Here is a 14,653-nt window from a genome sequence, read left to right as displayed (position 1 = left end):
AATGGAACAAATCATTTAATATTTTTATGCATACCTTTCCAATCTTCTTCTTTTTGCACCACTATTACCGATGGTCAGTGGTCTCTTTAGATTAAAGTGGTTTGGATTTCAGTAGTTTCTCCACATATTACACAGTAAGTTTTTCCCCCTTTTTCTTTACCATAATATGCTTTATACTGTTCTTTACATTAGATATATTCGCTACTATTGATGTAATTGTTCAACACAGCCACAGCATTTGCACCTTATTTTTTGTGCACTAACATTTTACTCTGTGTATATATTTTTTGCTGTCACTTAATTTGGAGTAAATCATTATGTAATTTGGGGCATGTATGAAATTATATATTTCTGGATTGCATAAACATTATCGTTGTCATATGTTTATAGTATGATTGACTTATTTACTTATTAATGCATTCCAAACTTTTGCTGTGACATCAATTTCCCTTTTATCCTATCTTGATACTCTCCTTATTGATCTCTTATTATTTTACAAAACACATTTTTAACTATATTACAATAAAAATTATAATACTACACTAATAGATGGGTGATCTCTGTTACTTTATTTTGGCCTTTTTGCATGTTTTCATATTGTTATGGGAGTAATTCACCCATTTAACATTCCTTTCTTGAAAGTATATTGATGGAGGAACTCCATCCATCCTGTAGTATAGTTATCCTAAAAACCTACCGTATGTCACGTACCTCATGTGCAGGGCATTGCAGAAGCTTAGGTATCCATGGTTACGATCACTAGCAACTAACTCTCACTATATGAGTGGTTGTAATGTTGGATACACAAGCTACTGCTATGCCCTGCACATGGGGTAAGCCACACAGGTTATCAGAAGAACTATACTAGATTTCTAATCAGAGGTATTTGCTAATATTATTATTATTATTACACCTAGTATATATTGGGGTAGGATCTTTGAGATGGGAATACCCATGTAAGTTCTGTTCCTGGCTGGGAAAAATAATATTAATGATATACTCACCTAACCCAGGAATCTGGCAAGTTGTAGGAGGACCAACGGGGGGTATCATTGCGCCGATGCACGCAAAGGACATCAGAGTCCCACCGTGATGATGTCATCACATCGCTCTGCCCCCACCCAGGACTCATCCAATGTGTTGCCATGGCCTAAAACGACTAGAACCTACAGCCTATAGATCAAAGAGTTGTAGTTTAGGGAGATCAGGCCTCCATGCTGTACTGTAGAAGTTAACTGTAGCAACATGCTGTACACATCGATACAGTTAAGAGTAGTGTTGAGCATTCCGATACTGCAAATATCGGGTATCGGCCGATATTCGCTGTATCGGAATTCCGATACCGAGTTCCAATATTTTTGCTATATCGGGAATCGGGATCGGGATTCATATTAATGTAAAAAATAAAGAATAAAAATAAAAAATATGGATATACTCACCCACCGACGGCCCCTGGCTCGCAGCGGTGCAACTGGCTCCGTTCCTAAGAATGCAGTGAGTGTAAGGACCTGCGATGACGTCGCGGCTTGTGATTGGTCACGTGACCGCTCATGTGACCACTCACGTGACCGCTCACATGACCGCGACGTCATCGAAGGTCCTTCACTCTGCATTCTTAGGAACGGAGGCAGACGCTTGCAGCGGTGACAGCCAGGGCTCATCCGAGGGTGAGTATATCCATATTTTTTATTTTTATTCTTTATTTTTTACATGAATATGGATCCCAGGGCCTGAAGGAGAGTTTACTCTCCTTCAGACCCTGGGAACCATCCAGGATCACTTCCAATATTTGTGTCCCATTGACTTGTATTGGTATCGGGTATCGGTATCGGCGATATCCGATATTTTTTGGATATCGGCCGATCCAATCCGATACCGATACTTTCAAATCAACACTAGTTAAGAGTGGCGATCACTCCAGGTGGGCCCCTCCAAACTAGGAGCCTGGTCGCCCGGCCCCTCTGTCCCTCTGGTAATGACACTACTAATTACTTCATAAGGGATTCAGCTACAACACCATGCCTACAATACTTTAATGCAGTGTTCCCCAACTCCGTTCCTCAAGAGCCACCAACAGGTCATGTTTTCAGGATTTCCTTAGGATTGCACAGGTGATTAAATGCTTGCCTGTCCAGGTGATGCCATTATCACCTGTACAATACTAAGGAAATCCTGAAAACATGACCTGTTGGTGGCTCTTGAGGAACGGAGTTGGGGAACACTGCTTTAATACATATCATGAGTGCCCCTTTACCAGCAAGTTTTCCCACTCCCACATGAAGGCCTGGAATGGCTACAAAGACTAGAGCAGAAGCCCTCAATTTGTAGCAACGTACAGCAGCAATTATTTTTCATTGTTTCTGGTTTGGGATCCTTTCCAAACACCACTCCAACTAAAAGGAGTCCATGTAATAGAAAGTCAACAATTCCCTTTGGAAAGATGGCGAGTCACACAGCATAAACAGCTGCTAAAGTCCAGAGCCCAGGCACTATTTATATTTATGGCATAGAAATGTAATTAAGCATAGCCTGGAAATTTTGGAGCTATATCATCATATAGAAAATTGACCTACAAGTAACACTTTGTTTTCCTTTGCTGCCATAATATATGTATTTTTGCATTTCCATTAAGAAATGACTAGTTCAGGATATCGAATTTCTTCTTGCGGCAGTGATCTGTCATGTTCTTTCTTTAATTTTAGAATTAATGAAGTTGGTCTTGAAGGAAATAGTTCAGCTAATGCCACAGGGACAAATAATTCTTCCAAACGTACAAATTGCAACATAACATATCGCTTATGGCCAGTGCGAGCCAATCTCCAGCTTACACACACCATTAGGGAATATTTTCACATCCTGAGTCCATCTTGACATTCTCTTACACTTAACAGCATGTGAAATTAAATACAATTACATCCACATTTCTGTAAGACCTTACAGAATTGCATAAGGCTGTTGGAAATCTGGAGCAGATTCTTCATGCTAGAAATAATGAAATTCAGCTAAGGGGAGGTTTAAATAAATTACTATCCGAAAGCCAATCCAAGAATGTTTAATTAAAACGCTCTGCTAATGTCATTTGGATTCTCTGCATTAAGCGGTAAAGAATTATTACATTTCGAGCTTGGATAAATACATGTATAGTGTATTTATAGTCTATTGGCAGCTTGAAAAAATACATTTAAATCTAAGGTATATTGACAAATCTTGGCATTTCAATCCTGATGACTTGAACTTTTGAAGCTGCTGTGAATTTAATGCTGTAATATGTTACTGTTGGAGCAGGTGAAGGCGACCATAGATGCTATCATCCGAGAGAAACGAGTCAATTATACAAATAATACTCTGATCAAACTCGAATTTGATCATACTGTGATCCGATTCTCTTGGATGAGGAGAAGATGGAGAAAAAAATTCTCTGTGTTCTTCATTCTGTCAGTGCATGGAAAACAGACTCAGATGTCTTCCGAGTACAGTCCGATGTTTTCCATGGACTGTGTGTTTTAGTGCGATTTTAACGTTGGATTAAACTTTTGTGATGTTTTGTCCTCGGACAAGCTCTGTTCGAGGAAAAAAATCGAACATGCGCACAGCCCTATAGACTAACATTTGTCCGATTGGAATCCAATGGGGTCCACTTGGACCGAAAATACAGTCGTCTGCACCTGCCCTACAGGTGAGAATTCATGTTTATGACAACCATAGAAGACTTAAATTAAGTAGGGCATATGGAAAGGTGTTAGTTCCTTCATCATGGCAATTTATGGCAATGATACTTATCCAAATGTTTTAAGTAGTAGGGCAGCACAGTGGCTCAGTGGTTAGTGGAGTGCTGCAGTCCTGGGTTCAAATCCCACCAAAGACAATACCTGCAAGGAGTTTGTATGTTCTCCCTGTGTTTGTGTGGGTTTCCTCCGGGTTCTCTGGTTTCCTCCCACACTCCAAAGACATACTGATAGGGAATGTAGATTGTGAGTCCCAATGGGGACAGTGATTATAATGTCTGTAAAGCCCTGCGGAATATGAAAGCACAATATAAGCAAAGCATAATAAATAAAATAGTAATTTCTCATACATGTTTTTAAAGGGAATGTGTTGTCATACAATGAACAATTGTTTAAATCTGTTTTTATTATATTATTTTCTTATTGGTTTTTGGCAATATTTTTGCTCATATCATGATCTTTATTAAAAAACAAAAGTTACCATACATCAAGCACAGTAACTTCTTTGTTTTTATCTGCACTATTTTGCACTTTATTGATTGTGGTGTTTGGTGGCAGCTTTTGATAAGGAGTACTGTTCAGGGTCAATAAGAGAAAGTCGACGTGGAGCGGGGGCGCCATATTGATACCCAGGGTGCCAACCTCCGCTGTCAGGAAGGGCTATCAAAAGGGCTAGGCACATTCTGCAGTGCCAGACGTGTCCCCCAGTTCATGTCCGGACCCATCTGAAGTTTGCTAGAGAGCATTTGGATTATTCAGATAAGTATTGGGAGAATGTCATATGGTCTGAAGAAACTGAAGTAGAACTGTTTGGTAGAAACAAAACTCATCATGTTTGGAGGAGACAGAATGCTGAGTTGCATCCAAAGAGCACCATACCTACTGTGAAGCATGGAAGTGGCAACATAATGCGTTGGGGCTGTTTCTCTGCAAAGGGACCAGGATGACTGATCAGTGTACATGAAATAATGAATGAGGCCATGTATCATGAGATTTTGAGTGCAAACCTCCTTCCACCAGCAAGGTCATTGCAGATGATACATGGATGGGTGTTTCTTTGTAAGAAGCATATCAAGGTCCTGGAGTGGCCTATCCAGTCTCTAGACCTCAACCCGATAGAAAACTTTTGTAGGGATTTGAAAATCCATGTTGCTCACTGCTGTAGAGGATATCTGCATGGAGGAATGGGCCAACATACCACCAACAGTGTGTGCCAACTTTGTGATGACTTATAGAAAACGTTTCACCTCTGTCATTTCTAACAAAGGATATATAACAAAATATTGAGATGAACTTTTGTTAATGACCAAATACTTATTTTCCACCATAATTTGCAAAATAAATCTATAGACCCTTTGAAGCGCTAAGTGGCGTGAAACGGCCATCGCCTTACACCAGCTCGCACATCTCAGCAACCTGTTCCTCTGGCCATGACATTTTAAAGTTTGAATAAAGGATGAAGTTTTAAGGACCGGTGAGTGCTATCTGCATTTTTCTTCTTTGCTTTAGGACAAATGATGCTTCCATCCAGGCAAAATGTATTTTAGCAAGACAATGCTATACCACATACTGCATCCATCACAACAGCATGGCTTCGCAGAAGTAGTAATTGACAGGCCTGCCTTCACTCCAGACCTTTCTCCAACCAAAACATTAAAAAATTGTACATTTATTGAAGACAACTATGAGCTAAATGGGGGAATTGGAGTCTGGAAAAGAACAGTAACAATTACAAAACACATATGGGTTTCATATATATTTATAAAAATGTAAAACAAGTTGTAGAAGCTGCCCTCATTGACTACCTTACTTTAATACCTTTCTTTTTCAGAAACTCTTTTAGTTTGTTGCTTCCTGTTCTGTGACCCCAGGTGAACTGTGATAGCATGATTCTATCATTTTCTAACAACTTTATTAGGCTTTTAATGCAAATAGGGCAATATCTGAATCAGCCGCACATCTCTCCTGTGACAATGCCTTGCCAATTTCTAGTTTAGAAGTAAACTGCTCATAAGACTTTAATGAAGCTCACTTATCAAGTTAGCCGATTAAGAAACAACGGGTTGTATCCAAGGAAATCTGAAAAAGGAACTTTTCTTCTGGAAGAAAGCAACTTAAACTGTAAAATAAATTCTAATAATGACTTGAAATATGGAAACTTAGAAGTATTCTTGCCCCGTTGGATATCTTTGATAATTTATGCTATTGCCTATGTTATATTGTATTGCTATAGCGCTATATTTATAGACTAGATGGTGGCCCAATTCTAATGCATCGGGTATTCTAGAATATGTATGTATGTACGTCGCGCTGTGAGTGGGGGTTAAATTCCGCGCCAATATCGCTGATTGGTTGCGCCCAGCTGGCCGATTAGCGAAGCGTGGTTCAAATCCGGCGCCAATTCGCGGCTGGAATGCGCCTGTCACTGATTGGTCGTGGCTGGCCGGGCACGACCAATAACCGAAGCGGTGTTTAACGTTTATTGGTCGTGCCCGGCCTGCCGCGACCAATCACCGAAGCAGTGTTTAAATCCCGCGCCAATATCACTGATTGGTCGCGGCCGACCGTGACCAATCAGCAAAGTGTGATTCAAATCCCGCGCCAATATGCGGCTGGAGTGCGCCTGTCACTGATTGGTCGCAGGATGTCGGGGGTTCGGGGCGCTGGATATAGTACAGCCACGTAGTATATAACACAGCCGCGTAGTATATAGCAGCCACATAGTATATAGCACACCCCACGTAAAACAGACAGCCACATAGTATATAGCACAGCCACGTAGTATATAGGAGCCACATAGTATATAGCAGCCAAGTAGTATATAACATAGCCCACGTAATATATAGCACAGCCCACGCAGTATATAACACAGCCCACGCAGTATATAACGCAGCCCATGTAGTATATAACACATACCACCGCAAAAGAAAACAAAAATACGAGCGGCACCGACCCTCATCCAACGGTGTTAGTCAAACTATTTTCGGGGGATATCACCAGGTGTGACTCATCTGTATGCCGCTGACAAAAGACCTTGGGTGCTCCTTCAAGAAAAAAAGACTTCTATCCATGCGATCCTTATAAGAAAAATGAGGGCACTCACCAGTCTTCAATAATGTCACTTCTTTATTAACAACAACTCCAGATAAAATTCATGGCCGGGGGAGAGGGAGCCGAAGCTCGTGTGAGCAGGGGAGGACGACGGCCGTTTCGCGCTGTGCCTGCGCTTCTACGGGTCGCGTTGTTGTTAATAAAGAAGTGACATTATTGAAGACTGGTGAGTGCCCTCATTTTTCTTATAAGGATCGCATAGTATATAACACAGCCCACGAAGTATATAGCAGCCACGCAGTATATAACACAGCCCACATAGTATATAACACAGCCCACGTACTATATAGCAGTGTGGGCACCATATCCCTGTTAAAAAAAGAATTAAAATAAAAAATAGTTATATACTCACCCTCTGGCATCGACCGAAGCTGTCCCGATGCGAGCAATGCGGCTGCCAGCTTCCGTTCCCACTGATGCATTGCAAAATTACCCAGATGACTTATCGTTCTCACATCACTGGGAACGGAAGCTGGCGGCAACATTGTGCACATCGGTGGATGACGGAAGGTGAGAATAGCACGATTTTTAAATTTTTTTAATTATTTTTAACATTATATCTTTTTACTATTGATGCTGCATAGGCAGCATCAATAGTAAAAAGTTGGTCCGTGATGGGGCGATACACTGGCACTGACTGGAGGAGAGTAGGGAGGGGGCACTGACTTGAGGAGAGTAGGGAGGGGCCAATCAGCGATGCGGGATTTCCGTTACAGACAGACAAACAGACGGAAGTACCCCTTAGACGATTATAAAGATAGAAATGCACACAAAAATGATACATTACACAGGCACGCTTTTCCTGAAGCATCCTCTATGTCATCGCTAGGGTTGAGCAAAACGGTTAGGTCAATTTCATAAGTCGCCGACTTTCGGCAAAGTTGAGTTTCGTGAAACCCGAACCGATCCCAGCGTGGGATCGGCCATGCGGTCGGCGATCTTCACGCCAAAGTCACGTTTCGTATGATGCTTTAACCCCCATTTTTTCAGCCAATGAAGGAGTGTGGGCAGCATGATGACATAGGTCTTGTCTTGTCTTGCTTTCTGCGGCGTCACAGGGGGTGGGGGTATAAACGCCATCTTACCGTTTTGGATGTAGCGATTTACACAGTCTGAGGAATGTACTGATTTACACTCTGTCCGAGGAGAGAGAGAGAGAGAGAGAGAGATAGAGATAGAGAGAGAGGAAAAAAAAAATCCCCATTGACTGGCATTGGGTTTCGTGTTTCGGTCGCCCCCCCCCCGACTTTTCACAATAATCGGCCTATTTCACACGATCCGACTTTCGAGAAAGTCGGGTTTCACGAAACCCGACTCGATCCTAAAAAAGAAAAAGTCGCTCAACCCTAGTCATCACTAGTTGCTGTTTTTGCATTGGCTTCACCACTAGGGTTGAGCGAAACAGATCGGCACTTTTCAAAAGTCGCCGACTTTTAGCATAGTCGGGTTTCGTGAAACCCGACCCGATCCCACTCAGGGATCGGCGGCGGTACACGATCTGTAATCCAAAGTCGGGTTTCAATTTTTATATATATATATATATATATATATATATATATAATGTCATAGAGACACATATATATATATTTATATTTACTTCAGCGCGATAATGTTGAAAAGCCGGTAATTCAATTGCCGGCTTTTCATTTCTCCTGCCTAAACCCGACATGATATGAGACATGGTTTACATACAGTAAACCATGTCATATCCCCCTTTTTTTTGCATATTCCACACTACTAATGTTAGTAGTGTGTATGTGCAAAATTTCGGCGCTGTAGCTATTAAATTTAAGGGTTAAATCGCGGAAAATATTGGCGTGGGCTCCCGCGCAATTTTCTCCGCCAGAGTGGTAAAGCCAGTGACTGAGGGCAGATATTAATAGCCAGGAGAGAGTCCATGGTTATTGGCCCCCCGTGGCTAAAAACATCTGCCCCCAGCCACCCCAGAAAAGGCACATCTGGAAGATGCGCCTATTCTGGCACTTGGCCACTCTCTTCCCACTCCCGTGTAGCGGTGGGATATGGGGTAATGAAGGGTTAATGCCACCTTGCTATTGTAAGGTGACATTAAGCCAGATTAATAATGGAGAGGCGTCAATTCTGACACCTATCCATTATTAATCCAATTGTATGAAAGGGTTAAAAAACACACACACACATGATTAAAAAGTATTTTAATGAAATAAACACACAGGTTGTTTTAATATTTTATTGCTCTCTCAATCCACCTGAAGACCCTCGCTTGGAAAAGTAATAAACCAACAATATACATACCCTCTGATGAACTGTCACGTCCCACGAGGTAAATCCATCTGAAGGGGTTAAAATAGTTTACAGGCAGGAGCTCTGCTATAATGCAGCTGTGCTCGTGCCTGTAAACCCTGGCGAATGAAGGAAATGTAGGTCAATGACCTGTAGTTACCTTCAGTCGCGGTGATGCGCCCTCTGCTGGATGTCCTCATGAACTGCAGCCTGGGAACTTTTTCCCACAGGGTGCAGCTGAAAGACACTAGTGGGATCCCTATGAATCACCCCCACTAAACTGGTGATTGGACTCGCTCTGACCCTCAGTGGCTTTTGAGCCCACACCAGTGGATGCCCTGAGTCAGATGCAGAGTCCAAGCGGGAATTCCCACCCTATGCTGACCAGTTGTCAGGAAAGCGCAAAGATTGCGCACGGTGCCGCACTGGCGGGCACTGCAAAGAGATGCTGTAACGTGTGCTGAGTGTGCAGGTAGCACTGTCGGGCGCTAGGTGGCTTCCACCATTTGCAAGCAGTCATCAACACAAGGAATGGGAATGATTAAGGAGCTTTCATCCATCGACAGACATTCATCTACACACACATTGACAAGTTTACACTAGAGCATGGCCAAGCGGCCATGCAAATCTTTTATAGCAGTAGCAGACTGGGACCTTCCAGATGGTCCAATAGGAACCGCAACAGGATCAGAACATGTGATCCCCGACCTCCAATGGGAGGTCGTCCTGTGGGCATGCTCACTATGAGAAAAGCGGCACTTAGGCTGCTTTCACACTTGCGTTTTTGAACGCTGCGTTTTTTACCAAAAAAACGCATGCGTTTTTTTCCCCTATATTTAACATTGAAAACGCATGCGTTTTTTGGTGTACGCGTTTGCACGCGTTTGTGAACGCATGCGTTTTTTAACTGCATGCGTTCATTTTATAAAATGCAACTTGTAGTATTTTGAGGGACGTTTTTTTTTCCTAAAAAAACGCATGCGTTTACATGCGTTTTTTTTGGACAAAAAAATGCATTGGAGTCAATGGAGACGCATGCGTTTTTTTTGACATGCGTTTGCATGCGTTTGCATGCGTTTTTTTGACGCATGCGTTTTTTTTGGCACCACTGAATTAACTGTAGATAAAGATGTCTAGACACTGATAAGACTCCCCCATAGCAGCAAGGTTATAAAGGGAAGGTGGGGGGAAGTTTCTGGTCACTTCTCATCAGACTCCAAAGAAGACAGCACCCTGCCCGGACGCATTCTTGGACAAGACACAGAGCAATGTGAGTATATCCTAGCCAATGCATTCATTTTCAATTTTTTGGATCTACATCTCCTAATTTCTTCTATTTTTTTTCTTTCAACACGCATCAGAATGTCTTCTCCGGTTTCCTCGTCTGATGAGGAGTTCCAGCCACGTCAATCAGAAGTGGATCACGTGAGCGAGGTATGTTTTTTGTACGTCAGCTTGGTAAGTATTGACTGTCACATCGACACATGAGGCAATTTTTTTTTTTTAATTTTATAGAGCACTTCAACAGAGGGACAGAGAGGTACTGAGCAGCGGAGTCAAGGTCCAGGTGGAAGACGGCAGCGGGTATGTATACCAGGCAGACTGTCCTTATTGTAATATTCTTTTAACTTCCTTTCTGTACCCTTGTTTTTCTATACATATTTCTTATATCATCCTTTTCTGAAAGTTGTCTTTCATATTCCTGCCCTTTCTCATCTTCGTGTCTTATTTTTTACAAATGTGGTTGAGCAAACTTAAATGATTTTGTTTTAATTTTAGGTTTCACAACGGGACGACGACCGGATTGATAATGACCTGCTGATCAGTCTGGTCCAGGAGCGAGTCCCGTTGTGGGACAGCCGGGATAAACAGCACGCCGTCAATACTGTTCTCCGTCGTTTGTGGAGTGAGGTGGCCCAAGCGTTGTGGGATGGCTGGGAGAATTCCACGCCACGGGTCCGTAATGCATTTGGTAAGTATTGCACGGTAGTGTGAAGCAACAGACCTTGGCCATGCTCTCTTGACTGTGTGTGATGAAAGAAACTTTTCGTAGTTTCTGTCATCACACACAGTCACAAGAGCACGGCCAAAAGTTCTTATTCTGACCATTATATTTTATTGTTATTTCACAGTGGAAAAAGTAAGGACACGTTGGCGTTCCATGAAGGACCGCTTCAACTGTGACCTACGTGCAGAGAAGAGTGCAGCTAGTGGTTCCGGAGCAAGGCACCGGCTCTACAAATACCACCGTGTGTTGGCCTTCCTGAGACCGGTCCTTCTCATGAGAACGTAAGTATTTCTCACATGCCTCCGGTTGTATTGCATTGACATAATCTGTCACTTTTAATTCCACAGGATGTACCGTCTTGTTATAGTTTGGTATTAATTTTCTGTTTTGTTTTTTCACAGCACACACTGCACGACTGTCGCCACAGGTGCTGGAGCGGTCCTTCAGCCGGAAGCCACGGACCCGTCACAGCCATCCAGCAGCGCAGCACCAGGTGGGTCTTCCACACTCACTGGAGACCAGGGGGCTGGCCCATCAGGTCTTCCCCTTTCGCAGTCCTCTTTCGCTGCACCCATTTTGGCGGGCTCATCCCGGCAGCGACAGAGGGCTTCGGATAGGTCCCTCATGCCCGAGTTTTTACACTTGAGCTCGGTTTTACATGATGCTATCAAGGCTTTAGGTGACAGAATGGATGTGAACCATAATCTCTTAAATTGCCGCATCCAGGATGTCGCCAAAAGCGTTGATCAATTGAAAGCCGACCTCAATAAGCCAGCTCATCATTTTTTCAATCAAATCCTAGAGGGCATGTCGGAACACCTTAGCCCTGATCTCCAGCTGAGTGTGATGCAGGCCTGCAATGTTGCTTTTGTGCAGGCTATGCAGCAGAGTCAGAGTCGTAATGTGGCGGCCTATCCAACTGTGCCGTCACTGTCACAAGTAAACACTATTCCTACCTCTGCTGCATACCACTGCACGGCCACCTCTATTCCCTCTACAGGTGTACTCCACTACAGCGCCAACACGATGACGAGTGCTGTTGGACATCCCACCGCCACCACCGTGACGACCGCTGCTCCGGCTTGGACCTCCTCCGCTGACACCACGAGGACGCAGGACCCTGGCATGGCTTATCGGGCCGGCACCCTCCCGATGCAGCAGGACCCATCCATGCAATATCGGACCGGCCCACCCCAGATGCAGCAGGACCGAGGCCTGGCATACCGGACCGGACCCACCCCGATGCAGCAGGACCGAGGCGTTGCATACCGGACCGGACCCACCCCGATGCAGCAGGACCGAGGCGTTGCTTTCCTGGCAGGACACCCCCCGATGCAGCAGGACCCATCCATGGCGTATCGCCCTGGGCCCCCCATGATGCAGCACGACCAAGCCATACCTTTCCAGGCAGGACCCACCCTGATGCAGCAGGACACATCCATGGCTTTATGTTCCCCCCCACCAGCAATGCAGCAGGACACTGTTATGGGATTTGTTTCCCCCCCCCCAACGAGGCACCAGGATCCTGGAAGGGTTTTTGTTTCCCCCCCCCCAACGAGGCACCAGGACCCAGGCGTGAGTTTATCTTTCCCCCCATTGGACTCAGACATTGCCGAGCGCTCCACAATGGAGACTGACTGTGTGGAGCCGGGTCCTGACGTGTCTCCCGCCCACACTTTACAACATAGCCCAAGAAGACTTCCCCCAACCCGGAAAACCCAACGTAAAACTGGCAAAACGCATAAAAAACAAAAAACTTTGATTATTCCTCCCCCATCACCTACCGATGTGTCTCAACATTCCAGTGTGTCTCAAGCCCCTCATGTTTTAAGCCCCATCCCCGAACTTCCAGACCCTTCAAGTTTTCTTGCCCATTCTCCTGCCACCTCTGCCTCCTCCATGGTGAGCCAGGCTTCAGTTCTGAATACCCCCCAGTTACGTTACTCAACCCCAAGCCGGCGTGGTTCAACCCGGCGCGGTACCAAAAAATAAATTTGTTTTCTTTTTCCTCAATAAAAAAAAAGTTTATTTGAAAAAATTATGTTTGGTTTATTGTGTCTATCACCTTTCTCAATACACACCAATAAACTTCATCACACACTTATTCTTTTGGCCTACACATATCTCCAGTAGTATAAAATACAAGACAACATCTATATGTGTTTCTTTAGTATACAGATATGAGTTGGCCAAAAAAATAGTACTTATTTCCATACTCTTTTATTTTTGTACCTAGTGTAGTGTCACTGTACAAAGAGAAAATGGTGGAAATCAAGTTCAGAACTTAACTGAACCGGTCATATGTCAAAATATATGCCTGACCGATTAAGTTGATTACTGCCTTGTATATTCACCATATTCTATATAGCTCATTATGTGACAATGGTTGTCAAACAGATGGGACAAGTGTTCTCACACTCTACATATCTATGCTCACCAGGCCAGGTGTAAGAAATTGTGAATTCATGATCATGTATATGTTTATCATGAATTTATTATTGCTTACACTTGACTTGATGGATATAGAGACCGTGACAGTCTTGACGCAATGACGTCAACAATATTAGAATTAATAAATAAAAATAAATAAAAATTTTGTACCATTATTATAAGTATGGGGCCCGTGGTTTATATCATTCTTTGAAAACCAAAATAGGGAGTGCAACATAGGTAAATTACGATGAAAAATTTAAAATTTATTACCTCAACAACTATCACCCACTCCTGGTTTTGGATTACAAAATATGATATACATATCTACTGCCCATCTTTGGTCAACCTTTGTTTAGAGAGGAAAAAGATATTAGACATGGTGAACACAAAAAAGTTTATTAATTAGAAAAATGTTTATCAGTGTTTAATAATTGGTAAACATAAACATACAACAGGACATTTAAACAACATTGTCCTGCCATGACACACGTCCAATATCGGACACAAAATAGGCCGCAAATTGGTCCCGCATAAGACCAACGGCTGCAGTTGACCGCATCGGGTGATGCTGAAAATCAGGCAATGGGTGTGCAACAGGTTCATCAAGTTCAATGTGGGGTCGCTCCTTAGCCATTATATAATTGTGTAGCACCACACAGGCTTTGACCACCTCGTCCACTGTTTCCACTTTTAGATTGATGGCTGTTGCAAGAATGCGCCATTTAGCAACAAGAATGCCAAAGCTGCACTCTACGGTTCTTCTGGCCCTGGTCAGTCTGTAGTTGAATATTCTTCTAGTGTGGTCCAAGTCCCTACTAGAATAGGGCTTCAGGAGATTTTCACACATTTGGAAGGCCTCATCCCCAACCATAACAAATGGCAGCGGTGGGCCTTGAGTGTTGGGGAGAGGCTGTGGAGGGGGAAAATTAAAATTGTTGCCATACAACCGACGGCCCATATCCGAGGTCTTGAAGGTTTGGGAATCATTGCCACGGCCAAAAGCTCCAATATCCACGGCGATGAAGCGACACTCCGCATCCGCTATTGCCATAAGCACTACCGAAAAATATTTTTTATAATTATAAAACTCAGATCCGGTTCTGGCCGGTTTGAC

The 14,653-nt window shown here is 43.4% G+C and overlaps 1 protein-coding gene across 1 annotated transcript; it reads left to right on the top strand.

Annotated features, from left to right (window-relative positions):
* Nucleotides 1-9,861: 9,861 nt before the first annotated feature.
* LOC143816602 (uncharacterized) lies at nt 9,862-13,369 on the top strand. The gene is made up of 5 exons (XM_077297183.1): nt 9,862-10,532; nt 10,614-10,682; nt 10,878-11,070; nt 11,231-11,387; nt 11,508-13,369. The coding sequence occupies exons 1-5, from the start codon at nt 10,461-10,463 to the stop codon at nt 13,096-13,098; spliced, it is 2,082 nt and encodes a 693-aa protein (XP_077153298.1). The 5' UTR covers nt 9,862-10,460; the 3' UTR covers nt 13,099-13,369.
* Nucleotides 13,370-14,653: the final 1,284 nt, after the last annotated feature.

This window comes from Ranitomeya variabilis, chromosome 3, assembly GCF_051348905.1.
Source record: "Ranitomeya variabilis isolate aRanVar5 chromosome 3, aRanVar5.hap1, whole genome shotgun sequence".
Taxonomy (NCBI): Eukaryota; Metazoa; Chordata; class Amphibia; order Anura; family Dendrobatidae; genus Ranitomeya; species Ranitomeya variabilis.
This window is presented reverse-complemented; position numbering and strand designations above follow the sequence as displayed.